This window comes from Manis pentadactyla, chromosome 10 (genome assembly GCF_030020395.1).
Source record: "Manis pentadactyla isolate mManPen7 chromosome 10, mManPen7.hap1, whole genome shotgun sequence".
Lineage (NCBI taxonomy): Eukaryota > Metazoa > Chordata > Mammalia > Pholidota > Manidae > Manis > Manis pentadactyla.
In genome coordinates, this window is record NC_080028.1 from 26,460,407 (window position 1) to 26,484,097 (window position 23,691).

A 23,691-nucleotide genomic window follows, 5' to 3' on the forward strand; every position below is an offset into this window, starting at 1 on the left:
GTCCTCCCAGCCTGACATCTAGTTGTATACTGACAATATAGCAGAATTTTAACCGTGTCTATCGAATAAAGGATTATTGCCCAGCACCTACCTACCACACGCCAAGCTACCATAAAATGCAACCTCACATCACACAGGGTTTCACACACAGTAGGTGCCCAATCAAGATTTTGTGCAATGAATGAAGATTTTGTGAAATGAATAAATGAATGAATGCAAATCTTAGTACAGTCAGGCAGCCCTTTCTGATCATCACAGATCAGAGCACTGGCTCTGTGCCAGCCATTCTTTCAAGTGCTTGTCCATCCATTAGCCCATTAAGTCCTCACCACAAAGTAGGGAACCTGCAGCAGGGGACACTGGGGTAACTTGCCCAAGGTTACACAGGCAGGAAAGGCTGAGCCGGGAAGCGAGTCTGCCAGTCAGCCTCCAGGGCCCCCCCTCCAAACCAGGCTGTAGAGCTCATACCCGCAGGTGGCTTCTGCCTCCAGCCTCTTCTCCTGCTGTGTCTCATCCGGGGTGTCCTCCCTCCTGTCCTTCCACTGACACCCATCCTTCTAGCACCCCAAGCCCACCTCCAGTCCCACGGACACCAAGCCTTCCCTGGGTGCTCCAGCTTCACAGACCCACTTTTATGAACTTATACTGCAGGTCTGCTCATGATGGCAGAGCTCACCAGCTGGAGGGAAAGATTATACAGAATAATTATTTCATATCCTCTGATGGTACGTACCCAGCACAATGTGTGCTACACAATAGGTTCCCATGAACACTGGAGCTGATCCCCCAGATGCTTGCCCAGTGCACTGACAGCAGCCAACAGCGAGTGTGTCCTACATTCCATGAGCGAAGCCCTTCGTGTTTATTTCATCTCAACAACAGTCTTATGAGATAGACAGAGTTGTCCCACTTCACAGAGAGGAAGTGGAGGGCTGTAGCTAGCTGTGTTTGTGAGGTCTCTGATCAAGCTCGAGTCTGCTGAGCCCACAGGATGCTCTCTGATTCACATCTCCCACCGCCAAGGCCATAGGCAAACACAATTCCTCCCACTGTTAAGTTGGCAACAAGTTCTAAGGTAGCAAAGATGTTGAGTTCTTAAAGGGGGCAGTTATTTACCTGCAAGAGTTAATTTCCCTTCATAGAGAAGGTGTCTGTTGGTTGGTGACAAGATGCTTTCTGCCATGTGTTCTTTAAAAATATGTTTCAGGCACTTGCAAAACAAGAGAGGTGTTATTAGTGACTGGAAGAGAACATGTCCCAGGAGGTGGGGGGATGGACTCTGTCTAGGAAATTCGTGACATCTGGAAATGCCAGTAGGTGGGCATGGGGATGGGAAATGGTGGGAAAACATCTCAGAAAGATCACCCTAGGGATGGTAGGATGACATCAGCGTCCCACATACAATGCCACATAGGTGAAGGCTTTACTTCTTACTCATAAAACCAGGCGTATTATTCAAGTGGACAGCCGGGGACTTTGTATGATTAGTGCATTCCCACCTAAATGTCAAACTTCCAGAAAGGGACGTAAGTCCTAATTGATTCTTTTTGTACCTCTGGAATAAAAAATCTTTTGTCTCTCTCCCAAAGCGGAGGCCACACTATAATCTCCTGTAGATGTCTACATTTTTGGAAATTGTCAAGCCACTTCACTTTTCCTTCAAGATCCCCTGAAAGACAAGACATATCCAATATATTTTTTAAGGCATGTGACATTATAGCTTACATTGTAACCAAGATCCACAATAATCACTTAGAGACATGGACTGCTGCTGGAGTCAAACGTATCTTAGGTTCAGGTAACATATTGCTTATTGTTTAAATGTCTTAGAAAAACTCACTAAGTTGAAATCAGCCTCTTGCAGAGAAAAATGAAGCTTAACTAATTTAATTCAGTATACTGGAAATGAGTTGCCTATTTTATTTTAATAATACGAATAAAGCCCTTTTGTAGTAGCTTTGTCTTATTCCTTACACCATATAGTCTATATATAATTAGAGGAAGAAAAAAAGATCATATGAACAAAGACCAAAAGATCTCATCCTAATCATAAAATATACATTGGCTTTGTGATAAGGGTGATTCTTTTTGGTAAGAATACATGTTCTCTTTTGAAAGTTGGAATTAATTTTCCAAAATTTCCTAAGAAAGTATTGCTTCTGAAGTTTTGAAATGAGTTTTGGAAGCATGGAGGACAAGTCATAGACCCAGAATCACACGGTGGGTAGCATCCTTGAAAATGATTTATCATCTTTAAGCTCAAACTTAAAGGAAGGCCACAGAGATTGCTTCCCTTTTTTTTTTTTTTGAGAGAGAGATCCTTTCTCTTAACAATAAGGATCCATACCTTACTGAGAAATCTCCAGAAGAGATGCTATTATCTTCCTCACAAACCTATCAAAATGAGTAATAATCTTCAATTTTACTTTAGAAGTTTTAACAAGTTGGCCATTATAATTGTATTTTTGTCTTATTCACATGATAAGCCTAATTCTAGTTACCGGGTAATTTTAGACTTGGAAAAAAAATTTAAAAGGAGGACAGAAACTTCCAATTGAATGGTCATTTTACTTTTAAACTTGCAAAAGAAAATAATATTTCATTTTCCGGCAGCTAATAATCACTGCTGAGTTGTTCCCTTTTGATGCATCCCAGAAAATCTTGGTTTATGGGCATCTATCACGGACTTCATTATTTGAATTTAATTATACAGAGTTCTACCAGTAAGTGTAAGGCATCATAGGGCTTGCTAGTTCCTATTCCCAAATCTTAGTTCTAAAGATTGCAGTTGGCTTTAATTTTAGATTGGCCCTGGATTTTAGTAACTTAAAAAAATTGATGCATGGTAATTTATCCTCCAGAAAGGCTTCCCACGATGTCTGTCCCCATTTGCTTTGCGTGTGGCCTCAGTGTGGAAGTGGAAAACAAAGTGCCTTCAATCATCTGGGAAGTAGAACGTTTCCTGCCTGAACTCCCTTCTGAGAGCCTTGAGACAGAGCCACGTCCTGTGTGAACTTGGCGATAGAGCTCTCACAGGGTTTGTCAGGATGTGCCAGAGCCCATGGTTTTGTGTGTGTTTGATTTACAATACACTCAAACTCGAATCCACCTTTCCAAGAGCCATACCCTCAAGTCAGTGGAATCACCTTCTAGGATGGAAGCCCAGATGGTTCCCTGGGGCCACAGGGCCCCCTGACTCTTTGATTAAGCTTACACTGGAGCTCTGGGTCACTTTTCTCGGGGACTTACGGATCGACTTTTCCACCTTTTCTTTGATGGAGTAGATCATGATTTTCTCCGTAGAGTCTGTACTCCTTTTCCAGATATTCCTCAGCAACAAGGGGTATCGAGTCAGCCTGTGTAGTGGTGCCACTAGCAGCTCGGGCAGGTGAAGCCGTCTGCACTGCTCATTTTGCTCACACCACTGGGGAAGGCAAAAGCAGGCATATCAGAAAATCACTTCTGCAAGGCACGGAGAAGCCGGGACACGAGAACGTCTCAGAGACTGCGCTCAGTCCTGACAGGGCCACCTGGGAGCTTGCTGGGACAGTTTATAAGCCATGGACTAGACTCTGCTTTTGAAAATTTCATACTGAACTGCCTTTAGCAAGTTTCCATCTACCAGCACCAAATTCAGAGTCTGAGATGGGCATTTTACATGTGGTTAAGAAGTATTACTGAATATTACTGACTAACATTATTTTCCGATTAAAGACATGAAAGACTTCTTCAGAAGTCTTGGGTTCCCAGTGCTGGTGATGATGGCAGCAGGCATCAGCAGTATCATTAACTTAATCTTCTTAAATGGGGACTTCATCAAGATTTTGATAAATAGAAAAAGCTTGAAATTTGTTAAATCTCCTAGAGAATGTATGTTCCATCAGTGGCAGTGATAAAGTTAATATACATGTTCCAGCCTTGTTGACCCTTCTCACTGAAGAGTTTACTTTTTCCCATTCGCTTCCCCCTTCTCCCTGGCCCTTGGGGGAGATTCCTGGTTTTGCCAGCTCTGTTCCCTTCCTCACTGTGATGCACTGTTAGGAGAACTGAGAATCAACAACGGAAGGTTAGAAGGAAAAAGGAATGGATTCTAATTGCTGGGTCAGTTCACTGACTCTATTTCTGGGGAGAATCAGGGTAATGAAGAGAAAATGAAGATGGAAGTCGAGGGAGGCTAAATTGATCTGCATGGTACACCACAGAGAGAGAGGAGAGGGGTGAAGACACAGACAACTTTACATAGGGAGCGTTTGCACAAAGAGGAGGGAGTCGCAGGGAGAATGAGCATGGGGAAGATGGGACAAGGGCTTCAGGAAGGACGGCCATGGGACATATGCTGGACTTTCCATAAATGGCGTTTGAGCAGCGCAAGCACATATGAGAACAGCTCTGCCATGTGTTTCACCTGCCGGACTGTTTCTTGGAATGTGACATCGTCTTGAGCCTGAGGGGCCCCAGCTCCTGTGCAGATGACACACAGTGCATGGAGCCAGGGCGCCGGCCGCCATGCGCGCAGGCACAGGAAGAAGTGTCACTAGGGGGTGTGCTCCCTTCCTCTTCTCTTCTCCCACCCTGCACACCTGAGTTCTGCGGTAAGGAGGTCCTGACCTCACACTGACTACTTTTCTTGCTGTAGGCTATTGCCTCTTCTCCTTCTTTTATGTCCGGTCCAGGCTCAGTGAACACCTTCATCTCATGGCCCAGACCCTTCAGAGCCAGCCTCAGGAGGGCCACGGTACACCTCAGAGGCCCCCGCCTCCTCCAAGATAGCGTCACACCTCTGCATGCCCAAGTGTCAGCCTTTGCATTTGGATCGAGGTACAGTCAGCTCAGACTCCCACCAAGCTGACAGGCTGTGGGTGTGTGTTCACAGGCCTCCTGTAGATGTTTCCAAACTCACTGAGGGAGGCTGAGATTCCCGTGGCCTCACCTTGGACGTCTATTGGCACTCACACTGTTTCTTTCCTGAACAACATGGGCCAAATCCAAACTTAGTCCCTTGGTTAGTTGCCTATGCTGGTTTCCACTGTAAACCCACTCATGTTAAATGTTTTATGAGTGTATATATTTATTTTACTGAATATTTCGGGTTGCAGGGATGGGTCAAATATACAACCTGTGGGCCCCCACTATTTTGGTGGCTCTATTTTCTTCTTTGGAAAGAGAGAGCTCTTTCTCTTCCCCACCCCACTTTCTCTGCTTTCCCCTAACCTCATGCTGAGCAGTTTGCCCTTGTCCGTCATAGCTTATCCCTGGGGGGCTTGTCCTTCCACACTAGCAGCTTTATCGACGTATTTCTTCTGAAAGCATCCAGAGCTCCTCCTCACAGGAATCCTGCCAGACATGACCTTTCCTGCATCCATATGTACAGATGGCAGGTCATGCAGGTGAGCATGGAGTCAGGCTCGCTGGGGGACCACCCTACCTTCTCTACCTCAGATTCCTCTTCTGTAAAATGTTGGAAGGTACTACCCGACCTCCAAGTTCTCATCCAGCTCAAAATGGCTGTGATTCTCCAGGGGCTGGAAGGGGTAGAGAAGGCAGCAGGCTCTGCCTGTGTGGAAGGGCTGGGGGGTAACGAGTGGAAAGAAGAGGTGGGGCCAGGCCATAGTCTGTGGCCATCATGGCTGGTTTCCATGCTGACTCACTGGCAGCAGCATTCCATCTGGGGTGGCCGGGAGCTCCAACAACTGATATATCAGCAGCAGTTAGGGATTTTTTCAAAACACACAGTCCTGGCCACTATTCCAAATGCCCAGGCCATAGGGAACAGCTCGGGCCATCAGCACCCTCTGGTATTCAGGGTAAATGTGAAAACACCCAGTCTCCCCCAGGTATCATGGAGGCAAGAAATATCAGTGGTAAATAATTCAGAGAATGATCCAGGCAGGGATATTGGAAGCTTTAATGTTTTGGAAGGTCTCAGAGGAGAGACAAAAGATATTGGATGATTCTAAATGCAGCAGTAAGTTTCTCTTTCATCCTTCTATTGGCTTTATTTTTCAGGCCCAGGAAGAAGAGAACATCTCTGTCATGAGAGATCAGACATAAACCACCTTATTATGGGTGGGTCTGGATCAATAGAAGCTGCTCTTATTTTGTAATAAATATCCAATGTGTTTTGAAGAACAGTGAAAGGAATTCAGGAGCCCAAATAAACTGTTCTCATTCATCTGTCTTTGGTCAGATGTGACATTGGGCTGGGCAGCCAGCATTCTTCAGTCTTGGGACATTTATTTAAACTCTCTAAACCTCACCTGTGAAATGTGGAAAACAAGAGTAACTGCCTCCTCGGGTTGGTGAGAGGTTTTAATGAGGTAATCCACACAGAGTGCCCAGAACAGTTCCTGGCACATGTCGAACGGTCAGTCTACAGTAGGTAGAAGTTCTTAGCAATTGTTAGTTGAACTGCACTAAAAGACCTGGTACAAAGTTCCCAGTGTTTTTCTCTGTATCATCTTAACTGGGTCTGAGGGAGCAGGGAGAATTCTGCACCCATCAGTGGGCACCAAGGTACCATACAGATGTTCATAAAGCCCCGCTTCACATGCACGGAGGGCAAGTTCATCCCAGTGCTCCCACAGCCCAATTGCAGGCAGTCCATAACACAACACAGATTTCAGTTCTACAACAATGTTGTTTATATCACAGCAAAGCAGGAGAATGAACATCAGCTTCAGACAAGTTTGAATTCAAATCCTAATTCCGCCCCTAAACAACTGTATCTTTCAGTAAGTTGCCTGATTTGTCTTAGCTCCTGAAAAATGGGGATAATAGCTAAACCTCACAGGGTTATTGTGTAGACAAGAGAGGTTGTAGACGATCAGCATGCAGCATAGTGCTTAGCTGTAGCAAGGGCTTGAGAACCAGTCACCTTTATTATCATTTATTATATTATCATTTATTATGTACCATCACCACATGTTATGACTACTATATTTATTATATTAAAATCATGATATCTATTATATACTATAATTATATATTATTTTTAGCTATTTATGGTGATTTTTTCTGTCCTCTGGGGCTGTGGGAAGCAGATTCACCTTCAGCTCCTCCATCGTCTCTCTGACCCCTCACCTTTCATTAACAGTTTCCCAGCAATGGCAACTAGCCCTGAAAAGTTGGAAGTGGTTCGGGTGTAATAGCACTGGATTTTTTTGCTTGAAGACCTTTGTCTAAGTTTTTTTCTGCCACCTATTGGTCTGATGACCTTGCAAAAGTCAGGTGACCTCTCTGAGCCTCAGGGACACAAGGAGACAAATCCTTAGACTTTGTGCTAAGGATTAAAGGAGACATTTGAGAACATATATGGTAAAGCATTATGCATTATAAAAGTATTGTATGTTATCATTACAACATTACATTCCCTATTCCTTTTCCCTAAATATCTCTGGATGCTAAATATATCTCATGTATAAATGTAAAGCATCCTTTTATGTCACAATGCATAGTGAATTTTCCACAGTTACTTGACAACGGTAGATAAATCTAGCTAAATTAATCTCTGCCCTAGCTTGGTAGTGAAAGAAATGGACTTGGATTCTCCCCAGTCTGGGGGCCTGGCTAGGAGTCTAATCTATCAGTTTCCAGGCAAAACTTTTGCAGTAGGATTACTTATACATTTGGAAACCTAATGAGCTTTTCAGTTTTCAGCTTGAGTAGCAAAGAAAACACTAAAGGCTGAAGCCACCAAAACAGGGCCAAATGCCTTCGCCAGGAGCATTCCCCTCGCTCGCACCACACTCAGGTGCCCTGGCCCATCTTGACATGGCAGTGGCACCCTGGTCCTCAGTTAAGTCATTGGGAAATATGGCAGCTCTTCCTCCCATGCCTCTGAAGTGATGTTCTGGCAGGGGCTTCCTGCAGCTGCTAGGAAGAGCTGATTTTCTGGTAAGGCTTGGACCATTTTCTCTGGATCATACGAAGGACTCTGGCATAATACTGAAAAGGTACAATTCAGACTAAAGAAATGTCAAAGGAGGAGTCAAGGGAACTCTGGAAATCAAAGAAAATTCTTTTCCAGGTTTGCTTATGGCAAATGCTGAAGGTGCCCAGCAGAAATTCCTTGCTCTAATTCTTTGGGTCCCGAGGCTACCACATTGTACAGCTCCAGGGCAATGTTTACATTGTGCTCTGTCATGTGCTCTAGGGGGCGCCATTCATGGAGAATGAGGGTAAAGGGTGCCCCAGGCTTTCGTGCATAGGATCTTGCTGGGATCAAATCCTACAAGAGCCATACTTCGAGTTGCAAACAAAGCCTTGGTTCTTCTAGTTTTCGTTTTACAATGTACCAATTTCTTTCACAAACAAACCAATGAACAAGTAAAGTATTGTTAAGCCCCAGCCAAAATTGCAGGGGGGATATTAGATGATATAATGTTTCCAGATGTGCACGATATGTAATTCCTAAGTGTGCAGTGGACAATGTACTTACGAGGAACACAGACTGTAGTTAAAATGTATTGTTCATAATTAATTTTTCTTTGTTCCCATTTAATTTTGGTATAATAATTCCAAGTACCTGTTATATCCAAAGAGTTGCAGGAAAAATTTAAAAGAAAAGAAAAGGGTACTTTACTTTCAAATAAATTCCAAAGTCGTCTCTTCGCCTCAGGCTCTCAAGGTAAAAGACAGCTGCTGAGTAGTTCAGGCAGTAGGTCTGGTGGCTCTGACAGAGGCTGCCTCGGAAATCCTGCAGGAGGAGACGAGCAGGAGGATCAACAGAAGGAAGGTGAGCATAGGTGGACTTCCTTTCGTGTTCACTTTTCTTATTAACTAGAACCGGGGGAAGGGGAGCGATCACCGTTATCAAGCCGGAGCTATGACTGAGTGGACAGAAACAGCCAATCTTCACAGGAAACATTCTTTTTTTTTTTTTTTAATGGTATTCTTATAGTAAACAGTTAACTCCTGGATAAATCATCCCCCCCCACCCCACACACACACTTAAAGTTCTATTGGGGATTTCTTGATTTAATTCACCCTTTACCTCTGTTTATGTTGAGGCTTCCACGCCCTGCAAAACACCGGATAACAAATACTGCCTTTGATCTCGGTGCTCACGGGGGTTGATGTTAGGCTTGTATCGGTCGTAAGTGATTTAAGTAACATTTGACTTTCCATCAGATCTTTCTCAAAAATATCCATAAACTTAATTCTCCTGCTGGCTTCTAAAAATGTAGTCAAATCTGGGGTCCCTCTACTAAATGCACTGTTTGGTGGCATGCATTTTGTACAGCAATTGGACCCAAGCTAATGCTTGTTTTCCCTTTTCTTCATTATTCTTACTTAATTCTTAAACTTGCTATAATGTTTGTACATTTGTAAGCCATCTCAAACTTATTTTAGAATAAGGCATATGGTCAATTTGTATGTGTATATTCACGGATATGAGGGTAAAACCGAGCACACCGTGCCTCACGCCGTCATCTCAGTGAAGCGACTTTGTTGAGAATGACAGTCACTGTTCTCCCTTCACCAACGCGTCTGGCTGTTACTGGCAGACCCTCTCTTCAGGATTCCGTAGTGCTACCAGGTTGCTAAGCCTGTGTGCTCCCTGATCGATGTATTGATTAATATAATGCGTAATGGGTCCCACGAAGGAATTTCCAACAGCTTCAGGATGTGGTGGAGAGAGGGAAAGAAGACACACTTGCTGGTAACCTAACTACAGCGAGTAGAGAAAGCAGACCTTGCCTGAAAGGTGACTGAGGGACGTGGCAGTAGTTAGGACAGAGATGAGGAAAACCTAGACAAATATTTTGTGACAGGACCTCTGAGGATAAAATGCCATGGGGAGAAATGTCAAGTTCCAGCTTCAGTAGGAAGTAATTTGAAAGACGATGGTGTGAGCTTATTTTTGAGGGCAGGGGTGCTGATAGCTGATTTTCCAGGAAAGAGGAGTTGGAAATAAAGAGAAGTTCTTCTCACAGCAAGCTTGCGACACACCATCACTTAGGAGGTGATTGTTAAAACCATTAATGGTTAGGCTGAGAAATCCAGTTTCACAAACCGTTAGCTGTGTGACCTTGGGTAAACTCCTTAGCCTCTCTGAGTCTCAGTTTCCTTCTCATTGACTTGCTCAGATGGCTTATGTGTCAATAACAAATGCGCCAGTCTTCTACCGGTGAGCCTCTGCCGGTGGTAGGCTGTTTCACTCTCCATCTAGTCCCCGCTAGGGTTGTAGCATGTTCCCGCTCCACGGAGGGTAAGCTTGGCCATGTGACTTTCTTTGGTTGATGAAATGTGAACGGCATGCCATGTGCTGCCTCAGGCAGAAACCCGAAGAGGCAGAGTGCTCTGCCCCAGTGGCTCATGTCTGTGCCTTGGTGACTGGTAACATCCCAGCGGTGGCTGCCCTCTGAGCACGCGTTCAGAGTGAGAACAATGACGAAGTGGAAATGCGAGTAAGTGAGATACAAGCCAAGGCACTGAGACTTGGAGAGTGTTTCTGCAGGACAATTGAATCTCACCTGTCCGATAGGGGCCCTCCTAAATTTAGGGGGTGCTGTTTTAAACCGTGTTTGCTTATCTGTAAGATAATAGGAAGCATTCGTATGTGGGTTAGGCTATAGACCTTCAGCAAAGAGTCTATTAGTGCACCATGCTTTAGTAGGCATGGCCTGAATAACTGTGTCCCCCTCAAATTCAGGTGTTGAATCTCACCTCCAACGTGATGGTATCAGGAAGTGGGCCATCCCGGAGGTGATTAAGTCATGCGGGTGGAACCCTCATGAATGAGGTCAGTGCTCCTAAGAGAGAAACCTCAGGGGGCGCTCGTGCCCCTGCCACCACGTGAGAGACACAACGGAAAGGCTTCCACCCGGAAAAGGGCCCTCATGTGGCCCTGCTGGCACCTTAATCTTGGACTTCCACCTCCAAAACTGTGAAAAATAACTTCTGTTGCTTATCAGCCACCCAATCTGTGGCATTTCCTGAGAGCAGCCTGAGCAGACTGAGACAACTTATGTGTTCTGATGAGGATTTGGCATTTCTCCAAACTATTTACTAAAAATTAAATAAAACATTTTCTGATGCTAACAGAAGTGAGAGATCCTGAGATTTTAGCTAATGCCCAACACTTCACAATCTCTCTCTTGTTTTTCAAAGCTCACTAAGGGATCTCCCTACTTCCCACCTAACTTCCTGCTTGGTAAAGCCTCCACCTTCCTATCACACCTTGAGCATCATTGCCCCCATAAAGAATTTTCCCCAAAAGAATCTGTAACTACCTCCCATACCTCTCACTTGCCCCAACCCAGAAGCTTTCCTTCTAATATCTATTTTTCTCCAGCATTGATCTCAACTGGATTATATAATCATTAGTGTCACTGATTGGATTAATTTCTCCCCCACTAGCCTGAAAACTTCCCAAGAGCAGGGGGTACATTTAATTTTGCAGTGTGGTGTGCAGGGTATGAGCCCCACACATAAATACTTAGTGCTCAGTAAATCACTATTCTAGGTTTTTAATGGATTATGAGAATATAAATCTTGCTAAATGAGAATAGACAGGGACTGGATTACAAATCTCAAAGTAGTAAAGTGGGAGAGGAGGTCTAAATACCTACTTGAGAAAGAAATAGCATTTAACAAACCAGGGATACATGTTCTCCTCTTCCCTCCTTCTTGCATACACAAAAGTCTTATTAAGAGTGTTGATGGATTTGAAGTTTTATTTTGTTCTTTTCTGAGAGCCTGGCACTTTTGTTAGAACAAATGAACCATGTAATTAGCCTACACAAAGGATTGCCATGAATATTGCTTTAAATTGAAGTCATTTTAAAAAACAGACTTGGAAATGGCTTTTCCATGCATATGCAGGTTTTTGTATTAATAAAACCCACCCAGGAGAGGTGAAAATGGAAAAGGAGAATCTGCAGGTTATTTTTGAAAATGTTGGTTGGTGGGGAAAGGGATGGTTCCTCTGTAGGAGGGTGTGGGTGGGACTTCCCCAAGGACAAGAACAGATAAACAGGGAGGTGGGTGAATTTACCCCACGAAGCTGAGATGTCCTGGAAGGACTTACCTTTGTGAAAACAGACATGAAATCCATCGATGGTGAAGTCTCAGAAGTGTCGATATAGTCCTTGATGACACCCCAAAGACTGTTCACAAAACCAAAGCTTGTCTAGGGACAGAGAAAAACAAAACAAGGGTAGGCACACCTCCAGGGATAAGAAATTAACATTTGGTAAATTTCAAATATCCTTCTTAACAAATGTTTTCCATTTCAAATTTATCTCCTGGCAAAAGTCAAAGATTTATTTTCCTCCACTCTCCAATATATATTTTCTTAATAAGCTTTTCTTATAAATAGATTCTTGTTGGTATCTTTCATCTCTTCCTTTTTAGGGGAAAGATTATTTATGTATTGTATGTGTGAGAAAAGGACATTCATTTGAGAATAAACATTTATGAAGATGATGGAGATTTTAGGAGTATGTTTCTTCTTTTGTAGTCAACATTATTTATTGAGGACATTCATAGATGCATGTATGCAACATTACTTATTGAATCTTCCACACACTAGGTGCTATTCTAGGTCCTCTGGATAAAGCAGTGAACACGACAGTTTCCTGCATATTTCCTAGAAGGTGTTTCTACAGCTTGTATTCTAAAAAGAAATATGGAACACATCACAAATGTGTGTTGTTATCCTTGTGCTGTATCCATGCTAATCTCTATATTGTTCCAATTTTAGTACATGTGCTGCAGAAGCAAGCACTATTTCTATTCTTAGTTTCTTAAATAGCCATGGGAAAATGAAAAATGTTAGTAAGGCTACCTAATATCTGTAATCTGTTAGAGAAGTGTAAATGGGTGTTTAGATTTCCTTCTTATTAACCCAAACTTCTGACTGTAAGATTGTATGGGGATGGAGAATGGACTAAAGCATATTCCATATTCTAGAACAGTATGAGCCACAAGAATAGAATAAGAATAGATCATTTTCATGATCCGCTAGTGAATTTTAAAACAGGGCTACCAGAATTTTCCGTTTGGCTCACCTGACTTAACTCCTCCAGGTTTGCAAAAAGTCTCCATAAATCCACATCCAGGAGATATTCATGAGTTTGTAGATATTTTAATGTATTCATGAAGATCTTTAAAAAAAATAAATGCACATGACTTTCTGTTTCTCAATTTTGAAACTTGCCCTTTGTGAGAACATTAAACATAAACCTACTCCAGAGTATAACTTTACAAAACAATTTAGAAATCAGTATTTTCAAGGCTTAAGAATTTTACTAAATACAAATGGTGACATTTAAGCTCCATAGAACATACGGGCAATGTGCTCTTCCATAGGAAGTCACTGTTGCTCATGTGAACCCTCACAACATTCCTGTTGACATAATCTGTTTAAATGGGTTTTCTCTCCTTCCCGGTGCCAGAGAAATCTCAAAGGTTTTCTTCCTGCCAACAGCACTAACTTGAGACCAAAACAACATTCATTCTGAGTTCTCATTGATTCTTTTCTCCGTAAAAGACTCAAATGTCTTTTATGTTCAGGACATTAAAAATGGAGAATGAAATCTGATTAAATAGTTCTGAGTGAATATCTGATTAACTGGTAAGATGTTTAGATTTGGATAAAGGCATTAAGTATTAATGACAATATTAAGGAAGTCTTTATGTTATTATCATTTGATCTGATACTTTCCTATAACAGGAAAACTGCTCTGTGGCAAGTCAAGAAAAAACTATCGTCCTCACAGATAACCTGTTCTTCATTCTAAAGACTAAAGACAGATCAATCTATTGCAATAGGAATATCTTGTATATGAATGAGGAAGCATTCAAAGGGACCAATTATTTCCAGAATTTTAAGTGTGAGAAGACTGGACTTTATCCTGCCAACCTTCTCCAATTCCCACTTCCATATTATTTAGTTAATGCAGCCAATGGTTCTTCAACTTGATAGAACCATCTAGAGACCTTGTTTAACCAGAAATTAGTGGGCCCTGCCCCGAGAGTTTCTGATTCAGTAGGTCTCTCACGGGGTCTGAGAACATCCATTTCTAACAAGTTTCCATGTGATTCCGATGCTGCTGGTCTAGGCCCCACACTATGAGAATCACTGACTAGAGCCTTCTGAAATTCAAAATACATTTGATATTGGTTGTTTGGAATTCGGTCCATATCCAAGCATTTAAAACATTTAAGAAACAGAACTCATTACTACAGATAAAGGAAACTTGAGAAGAAATGGCCTTTTTGCTATGAGATTCTTTGTTTTATAAAAAACTTTGCCATTAAAAAAGTATTAAGCCTTCCAGTACATTTACATTACTATTGAGGTACAAAATTCCATTTTACAAGCAATGTTGGGAAACTCATGTTGCTTGAGTAAAGGGAGAGATATATATGCATATACTCCAAATGCCCCAAAACATCTGAAAATAAATGAACTCAAATTTACTTTTTTGCAAAGCAGAAAATGCTAGTTTAAAAAGCTTGTGTAGCTTACAGGGGGTTAGGAAGTTCTGGGCTATTTCTGGAGTGCAAGGGAGCAAGTAGAGTTCACGGGGTCACTGACCATCTAGTGGTTATCACAGCTTCAACAACCTGCTTGCCTCACATCATCATGGTTTTTACCTGAGTCTTCTTTTCCCCATGTCTTGCACGGTCCACCCCACAAGCTAACCTCACTCCCAGGATGGGCCTTGATTGCCTTATGCCAATTAGCCTTTTTCTCCTTATCAGAGTAGCTGGTTCAGGAGCAGTCATGTGACTTAGGCCAGTCCAATCAGAATGAAAATCATGCCTTGGCTGTGAATGCTGAGACAAGGTTCTCTCTCTGTTTCTTTCTGTCTCCATCACCTCAAGGACAGCAGCTGTTCAGTGACTATAACAGAAGCTGGTCATAGGATGAGGCTGATGCCATGGAACATAGGGATGAGACATGGAAAGAAATTTTGTCCTTGGTTTTGAGCCCCTTGTTCAAGCCAACCTTGAATTCTCTCCCATCTCGACTACAGTCGCCAGGGCCAGTAACATCCTGCATTAGTTAAATTAGTTTTCTGTGAACTAACGGAGGCAGCTTCTAAGCTTCAATTTTATGAGTGTCTTTGTGGTTTCAGTTTTGCTGGGAATGTCCTTCACACGGTGACTGACACAATAAATATTACTTACAGAAAATATCAACCAACATTTGTATAGCACTCAACAGATTTCAGAGAAAGTGAATCTGATCATCATGACAATGGTTCAATGTTGTAAGGCACCTAGAGATGGTATTGTCATCCCTTTTTTTATGGCTTAGGATAGTAATTGTCAAAGGACAGCCTGTAAGATGAATCAGGTTTTTTTCCTAAATCATGTTTTACCGTAACACAGCCATGCACATGTCCCTTACAAATTATCTATGGCTTCTTTTGCACTGCAGCAGAAGAGCTGAATAATTGCAGTAAAGACCACATGGCCAGAAAAGACCACATGCCAACCCCTGGTTTAGAAAATGGAGGACTAGACTTTCCTAAGGTCACATGGCAAGTCAGAGGCAGATTCAGAACTTGAACTCAAGTCTTCCAACGCAGCACTTTTTCCTGTGAAAGAGAGGAACCAGGATCCCACAGGGCTCACGGACACAGGCAACCTTGGGAGCTATGTGGCTCATCCTCCCCTGTGGTCTTGGGCTCCATCCCTTGCCTTGTGGCTGCTCTGTAAGGAATTCTCTGCTCGGATCCCCAGCAGTGGCTGTGGGTGCTGCAGGGTTGCAGCAGTGCACAACCTCAGGGACACCACTTACACCGCAGACATTGTGAATATACTGTGCAATCCCACCCCGCTGAATTACCTGTGAATGGCTGCCCTGGAAATCCATGACTGTGGAGCACAGCTGATAAAAAGCATCCACTTGGCACTGTTCATGAGCAAACAAGAGCTCCAAGAGGGGGAACTGGCCAAAGATGGTGCTTTGAGGTGGCTCTGAGCTGCCTGACACGAGTCATGTGCAACCACACGGAGTGCATAAGGCAGAAGAGGTTCGGACACCAGATAAAGAACTGAATTAGTTTACTTAGAACTATCTTACCGAAACCTGGGAGGCCATGTTTAAACAAAGAATAAAGAGACAGCCACACAGCAAACAAAAACAAACAATAAATAAAACTTTAGTAAGATCCCCTGAAAGAGGAGAAACCCCCCATGTTGGTTTTTTCAGCAGGAAAGAGGACACCAAGTCCCCCAAGAATCAGGTCAATATTTTCCATCTATTACAAAAATTAAACCCAACATTACCATCTTAAGAACTAATAAATGGTCCAAGAAATAGGTGCATTCACTTGTGAAGAGCTCCCACACAGCCTCTTGCTGCATTCTCAGGTCTGACTGATCAGTAGGAACTTTTTGATGTGTTTCCATGACTTCATTCCAGGTCTTGTCCTGTTTGTGGAAGAAAAGAGCTAAAGATTTCCACCTCGGTGGCCTGAGTTGTGGTGCGGCAGGAACAAGCAATTCCCCCAATCATGATTTCCCATAGCAGGCTCCTGGCACCCCATTTGGTAATAGGGCTTCAAGCTACCCAAACAGAAGCTTCTCTCTGTGGCTCTGGGAAGTCAGTTCTTCCCAAAGCAAAGCATGAGGACAGTGGTGTACATTATTTTTAGTTTAAAATGAAAAGGAGTTTGAATTGATGTTGCTTTGAATTATGCTTGAGAACTTCATGAGTCTTTTTCAGTTTATTGCAAAAAAAACCCTCAAAGAACCCCAAGCACACAACTGGGAAGTCTGATCCAGCTCCATTAGGAAAGCTTGTTGAAATCAACTACTGAAAATTATGAAACCGTTTTGATGTTTAAAGAAACCTTTAGACATTGTCTTATCAAAAACCAACTTATTTTTCAAAAGAGGTCCAGAGAGCTGAACCATAGTAACAACGATTAACATTTGTACAGGGCTTTGTGGCCTACAAAGAGCTCTCATGTTGACACCTCAGTTAAGATAAAGTGACTTCCCTGAGGTTTCAGAGTACGCTAGAGAGAGCAGACCTCTTTCCAACCAGTCCAACTTCTTTTCTTGCACTTTGCTGTTATTATGCATGAAGAAATAATCTGACAACTTAATGTTTTGGCTGAAACAAACAAGAAAGGAAGTCATGCCACACAGCAAATAATTTACAAGTTACCTTAAGGCTCTGGAACTCATAGCCCCTGAAGTCTGTAATCTTCACGGAGGAGAGACAGTTTTCCAGATCAGATACGTGCTTGTGTTTGTCTTTGCCCTGATTAAAGATGGTTAGAAACAGGATTTTCAAACATGAATTCTTTAACGACATGATTTTTGTATCGTCCGCATCTCTAACATGCTTGAGGACAGACTGCACATTTTGTCTATAAGCCATCAACAGTTAAAAAGCCATTTCTGAGCCATCATCTGACCCACAGGACCACAGAATGTCAGAGCTGGAGGACAGTGGCCAGTGAGGATGTCTAGTCTAAATGTCTCATTTTACTAATGGAAAAAAAACAAATTCAAGGTCTGGAATGGTCATATAGCAAATAGATGGACTTGTCTATCGCCCATGCTGTGGGGGGAGGTAATGTCTTTCAGAGTTCTAACTTGTTCAAACACTGGGTCATAGGACATTAGCATCAGAAGGTGCCTCAGATGTATTAGCTCAACTCCACATTTAGCAGGACTGAGTAAAGCCCATGGTGTTAAAGAAACTGCCCAACATGATAATTCTCTGCTAAAGAATACCACAATGTGCTAGAAACTGTCTAGTTTCCTTAGAATGGAACCATCCACTTATTTGTGTTATAATTTTTATTTTTAATAATAGTTTTAGAAATCTGATTACAAAAGTAATATATGGTTATTGCAGAAAATTTGAGAAATGAAAAAAAGCACAAAGAAAACCAAAAGTCTATAATTTTCACCCCCAAGACAACCACTGACAACCTTTTTCTGATCATATATCTCTACTTAAGCTTTAATGGTGCCATATTTACATATCCCTTTGTACCTTGCTTTTTAAACTTTAGTATATTGTGATCTTTTTAAATGACTTATTCGGTATTCTGTTGCAACATCATGAATTAACAATCATTTTAAGAGTTCATTTTACCAACCAAAACAGTAAGAAGCTATCAAATAACAATGTGGAAGGCTTTCTAGAATCAATTTGGCTGCATTTCAAATGAATGTTTATCACACATAATTTTTTAACTTGTTCTATTGCCTCAGGGTGCCTGATGCTGGCGTGGATCTAAGCAGACTGATGGAAATTATTCAGCTCTGTGTTAATGAGCAAGAGCAGGCCCAGGTCACGGCTGTGCTGTGAGGGGGTGTGCTCCCCGTGTGTCCGACAGGAGACTCTGTCACAGTTTCAGGATGTGTTCAGGTTGCGGCTGGTTTCTCTGGTAGGGTTGTGGTACTGAGAGAAGAAACCTATTAGAAACTCATTAGCTTCCACAGTAGCAAAGGAATCTTGGAACCGGTTGGGGACCTCCTACAGCAAATGGGACATATGCCTTTTGTTGATGTCTGAAACCATAGCAACCGCATGTTGTGGAAATAAAAGAGTCAGCAGCCGGTTGGAAAATAAAGCCGCTGAGACAATGGGCGCGGCTTTGGAGCTGTGGGAGAGCGGTACCAGTCTCTACTTGCAGGGCACCCACTGCGGCTTTCCGTGGGTCTGACCAAAGGACCTGGTGGACACACCAGTGAGGAGGAGGGGGACAGGCTCGCAGGGCTCATATTAACTCTTTAGAGTAACAGACCCATCCCGGGATGCCCTGCCATTCCCCCTGTGGTGGCATTGTCCAGGAAACGCAATGAGAAGCCGCTGAGGGGAGGTTGAGAGCATGTGGAAAACGAAGAAAAGGAAGAAGCTAAGGTTAATTCCTGGGTCATACTCAATAACTAAGAGATGGGTCCAATGTTGCAGTAGGCAGTGGTGATGTAGAACAGGGTAAAATGGACATGTGAATGTGGAAATGTGAATATATACATTTTGGAGTGGGTGACAAACAGATGCCACTGACTCTGTGAGGACAGACAAGATCTTTGAGAGCAGGCGGTGTGTGCAGGCTGGCTGTGGAGCCCCACAACTGGAAGGGCAGGGCCATGTCAGGGTTAAAACAGACTTAGAAACAGACTGCCCGGGGCTGCTGGGCCCCACTCTGCCGCTTCAGGGTGCTGTGACCTCAGCCAAGCTATTCAACTGCTCTGAACCTCAGTTTCCCATTTGGAAAATGGGGATAATAATGTTACCCACTGTGGGTAAAACTGCAATACTCCCAGAATCTCTTGCCTGGCCTTAATGCATCTCCCTATCAACAGGTGATTACAAGCAAGGTGAAGAGTGAGAGCACACCTGGATGGGAGAGGTATTTTTTGGCTTCTTCGCAGCTGCAGAGTGAGACACAAAGGCAAATAGGAGTGGACGACTGCTTGTAAGCAATAAACAGTTTCTCCCACTTTAATTATCTCTGACTGATTTTGGCTTCAAAGGTTTTTTTGCCCTGAGCTGGGAATATATTTTCCCCCTGAAGTTGCACCTACACTGTTAGGTTGTCGTGAGTTTTACTGAGTTAACACAGGTAAATTGTGACACTCGTAACAGAAACAGTGCCTGGTATGCTAATGTATATATGTGTTTACTTTTATTACTAATATAGTTATTGATGATTGGGAAAAAAGGAAGGACAGAAGGAAGAAAGGTAAGAAAGGAAACATCTGTAATAGACTGGGAAAAATACATTATAATGCAGCCATGGGTTTTTTTATATTATGTGGATCATCATTTTTATAGATGTGGGTTACTTGATAAATAAGGCTGAAAAGATGAAGGCGCAAGCAGGCTGATTTTTAAGGGTCCTGATAGTGTTTCCTTTTGAAAGTGAGCCTTCAAGAAATGAATTTCCCTTCTTCACTGAGAACACTTACTGAAACATTTTGTCCTTCCACTGATTATTCTCTTTGTGTGCCTCTACCACTGCCTACCCACCTCCAGCACTATGCCAGCTAGTTGGCACATTTTTCCCCCAATTTACTTGTCAGTCTAACCTTCTCAATTGTGAGCAGAAAATGGGCATCTGCATGTCCTAAATATCTAGCCCAGTGCTTGGCACATACAGTCACCAGACACATATGGAACTAATTGCTTCTTTATCAGAAAAAGAATACATCTATTAGATCTAAAAACAGATCCATCATCAAGACAACTTGTAGTTGTATCCCTTCCTTCTGTAAGTCTCTCCTTTCTGAAAACACATTTTTCTCCCTTAGGGTTTTGCTGCTCTGGTGGAGAGCAGAGGGGAGACGCTCCTTCTGCTGGGACCTCAGACCTGACTGGTAGCTGGCTCTGCCTCCATTTATGTGAGGAAAGGCTGCACAACAGGTAGTCCCAGCTCTACCAGGACAACAGCCGAACCATGTCTCTAAAGAGCGACAAAACGTAAATGATTGATAAGCAACAGCCCTCGTGACAATGGTGTCATAATTTTACTAGGAGTTTATGATTTGAAGCTTGGAATGTTTAGACTGTGTCCCTGTGGGCTGAATAGTTGAGTCCCCTCCAAATTCATATGTTAAAGCCCTAATCTCCACACTTGATGGTATTTGGAGATGAGAGGTAATCAGGTTTCGATGAGGTCCCAAGGGTGGGGCCCCCAGGAGGGAATGAACATCCTTAGGCGGGAAGAGACTCTAGGGCTCTCTCTCTGCCAGGTGAGGATGCAGTGAGAAGGCGGCCCCCCGCTGCCATGAAGAGAGCCCTCCCCGTGACCCAGCCACGTCGGCACCCTGACCCTGGGTTCCCCAGCGTCAGAAGTGCGGGAAATAAATATCTGTTGTTTCAGCCCCTCAGTTGTGTGTGTTTTGTTATAGCAGCCGAAGCTGATGAAGACACTACACAAAGTTTTTATGCATGAAAACATAATGTGAAAGTCACATATTTGATTATGAGAAGAAGTAGTCTTCCAAATCATAATTAAAATAACACTACCAAAAATATGGCCAGTACTGATTTTATATGATGTGCCCAGTTCTGAAGTAAGTGTGACATGCATCATTTGATGTACGCATCCATCTACCCTAGGAGGCGGGCATTATCACTGTCTGCCTTGCATGGGGAAGGACCTGAAGCTGAGAGAGGCTAACTCATTTGGCTAACGTCACAGAGCAATAAATGGAGCAGCTGGGAGTGGAACCTCCGAGGGCTTTTAATAAAGCAAGACTCAGAAAATATCACTGTGTGTGTGTCCACAGGACCTCCAAAGCGGATGTCAACAGCTGATGAGGAACTGATTGGAGAGGCCACATGGACAGATTTTTAAGAGAATGAGTTACAGAAACTTGACCCAGAAGGCCCTACCCTTGCTGTTGGCTGTGCCATGTAGGTATTACAACTGGCATTGTCAGGAGAATGAGCAGCCAGCCCTTCCCTTCCTCCAGGGCACAGTAGTGAGGGCGCTGTGGTCAGGAACTCGCCTTCCCTCTCCCCAGAGCATGCCAGAGGGCAAGCCTGGATTGTGGTCAACCCTTGTTCTAGGTGGTAAAGAATCAGAGACCACTGATTTCGATTTATAACTCTTCAATAATTGATGGGGCCCAGAATGAATTTTAACAACCTACTAAAACTCATCCAACTGGCTTTCCCAGAAATAGACAAGTATTTCTGTAATATCTCATAAATTTTTCAGCATTCCTAATATGCCCAGCACTGATTGCAAACTGGGACACACACTTGTGCAAGTTTACTTCATCGAGGGAGCTGTTTCCCAAGCTGTATCAAGTTGTAAACTTGGTGTTGTCAAGCGTCACGATATTAGGATGCTTTGTTTTTTGCAGAGCTCATTAACCACCAGCAATTGGTACTGTTTTGCTGCACAAAATTGGTTTCATTTGGCATGTTCTGTAGCCACTGCTACGCATGTGACGCTAGGATTTAAACTTCACGTGCCATCTGCCATCATGCAACGTTAAAATGGGATGAAGGGGTTCTTCAGCCATTTCCCACTTTCTTAGCGACAGGAGGCGTTATTAAAACAAAAAGGACAATGTGCAACACTCACCACTCCTCTCTTGGAGAAAGGCCATCTTGGCTTTTTGGAGTCTGCTGGGTGAAATTAAAGATAATATATTAGTGCTTGGAGTAACTCGTGACAGATCTTTGTAGTGCTTTACAAAACCTGCCTTTTCAAATAAGCCAACTAGACTTCATCCTGCTCTAATTCTCCTTCTCTTCTGAAGGCACAGAATGGATATTTATATTTATGCACGTGACAGAATGAAGTGATGACTCAACCTACAAGTTGGCACTCTGTTACTACCTTCAGGTGATATTGTCCTGTTTATTTACTAGAGTGTTGGTTAGTTTCCTTTCCCCATCATGTGGGGAGAAATGTACCAATATAATAAAGAAGTTCAGTAATCTATTTATATAAGACAAAATGCCATGGGATTTTGGGGCTGAAAGGACTTCATGTTTACACTGTTCTACCAGAGACCATCCAGCATATGCAACATCAATAGCCTGACCCAATTTGAGACACCGAGATTGCATCAACCTTATAATCCCCAGATGTAGTGAGGAAGACTCCTGACATAGGGGAACATCAACACACGTCACCAGTCTTTTTACTGGGGCGTATTGTCACTCTTGGCCATCATCCAAGTAGTCCTTGGGAGCTGTTTTGGGTTGAGAAGGAAGTCGTTATGCACTAACACATTTTTTCTGATGATCAGGAAGTAAAGAGTTAGATTCTGGTCATTTGGTTTTTATGTCATTTTCATCAGCATACCAGAAAAAGCTGGGAATGGTCTCTGAGGTTTTGGCAAGATGTTCTGATGACTCAGTATTCAAAATGAATATCTTACAGGTCTGTCTCCTTTCTAGTAAATTCATCAGTAGACTCTGCACGATACTTCAATCAGATGGAAGCAATTACTAGATCAGTATTTACTACAATGGTTGTGCTTGAGGGACTTTTCCTACTGGAACCCTGGAAGGCAACCATCCATCTGATTATCTCCCTCATTCCGACCACCTTATTGATCTTCTTAAAGGGGAGATTAAGGTGGAATCTTAAAGTGGAATCTTCCTTAGGGACAAATCAGCTTCACCACTCTTAGCTCTCAAATGTCTGGGGGTATATAATTGTGTCCAATTTGAACTGCAATGATTGGGGTCTCTGGTCTTAGCAAATTTCTCTCCTCTGCTTTTCTAACTTTGGGGATAATTTTAAGGCCATGGGGAAGCTTCACAAGTATTCAGAAGAAAAGTTGAATGAGTCTATTGAATCTGCAACCTTTTATTACCTGTCTTAAATATTGAGTTTTTCTAAATCAAAATCTCTATTTCAGCCCCTCCAGATGACCCATATGCACATCAAAGCCTGAGAAGCACTGTGTCAGCCCATGATTTTGGTACACGAGGACTCTGTTCTAACTGCTTGAAAAGAGAGTATGGAGGGGAATGGTGGGGGTACTGCCTACCTTGTGCTATGTGGTATTTAGTATAAAGCTAGGCACACAGTTTAACAAAGAAAGAACAATGAGTATGATTTAGAGGCACCATACATGGCACAGCCTTTCCTGGGCTCCTTCATCACATAAATGGAGGCAGGGCCAGTTACCAGGCAGGTCTGAGGTCCCAGGAGAAGGGGCATCTCCCACCAGCTCTCCCGAGGGCCCCATCAGAGCAGAGAGGCTGGGACATAGAATTCTCACCCTGTT

General features: G+C 42.9%; 1 protein-coding gene and 1 non-coding gene across 2 annotated transcripts in view; both read right to left on the reverse strand.

The window, feature by feature from the left end:
- The window catches only part of PLEKHG7 (pleckstrin homology and RhoGEF domain containing G7), a 50,218-nt gene that overhangs the window by 10,214 nt on the left and 16,313 nt on the right, over positions 1–23,691 (reverse strand). Inside the window, exons 5-13 of the mRNA XM_036891519.2 lie at positions 22,029–22,069; positions 17,135–17,230; positions 16,249–16,392; positions 13,014–13,109; positions 12,032–12,133; positions 8,582–8,695; positions 3,250–3,424; positions 1,554–1,669; positions 1,117–1,210 (exon numbers count right to left, since the gene is read on the reverse strand). Of these exons, the coding sequence (XP_036747414.1) occupies positions 1,117–1,210; positions 1,554–1,669; positions 3,250–3,424; positions 8,582–8,695; positions 12,032–12,133; positions 13,014–13,109; positions 16,249–16,392; positions 17,135–17,230; positions 22,029–22,069 (978 nt within the window). The remainder of the gene's footprint in view (positions 1–1,116; positions 1,211–1,553; positions 1,670–3,249; positions 3,425–8,581; positions 8,696–12,031; positions 12,134–13,013; positions 13,110–16,248; positions 16,393–17,134; positions 17,231–22,028; positions 22,070–23,691) is intronic.
- On the reverse strand, positions 12,626–12,730 carry LOC118915599 (U6 spliceosomal RNA). Its single transcript, XR_005026145.2, has one exon. It is a non-coding gene; the product is annotated as a U6 spliceosomal RNA (small nuclear RNA).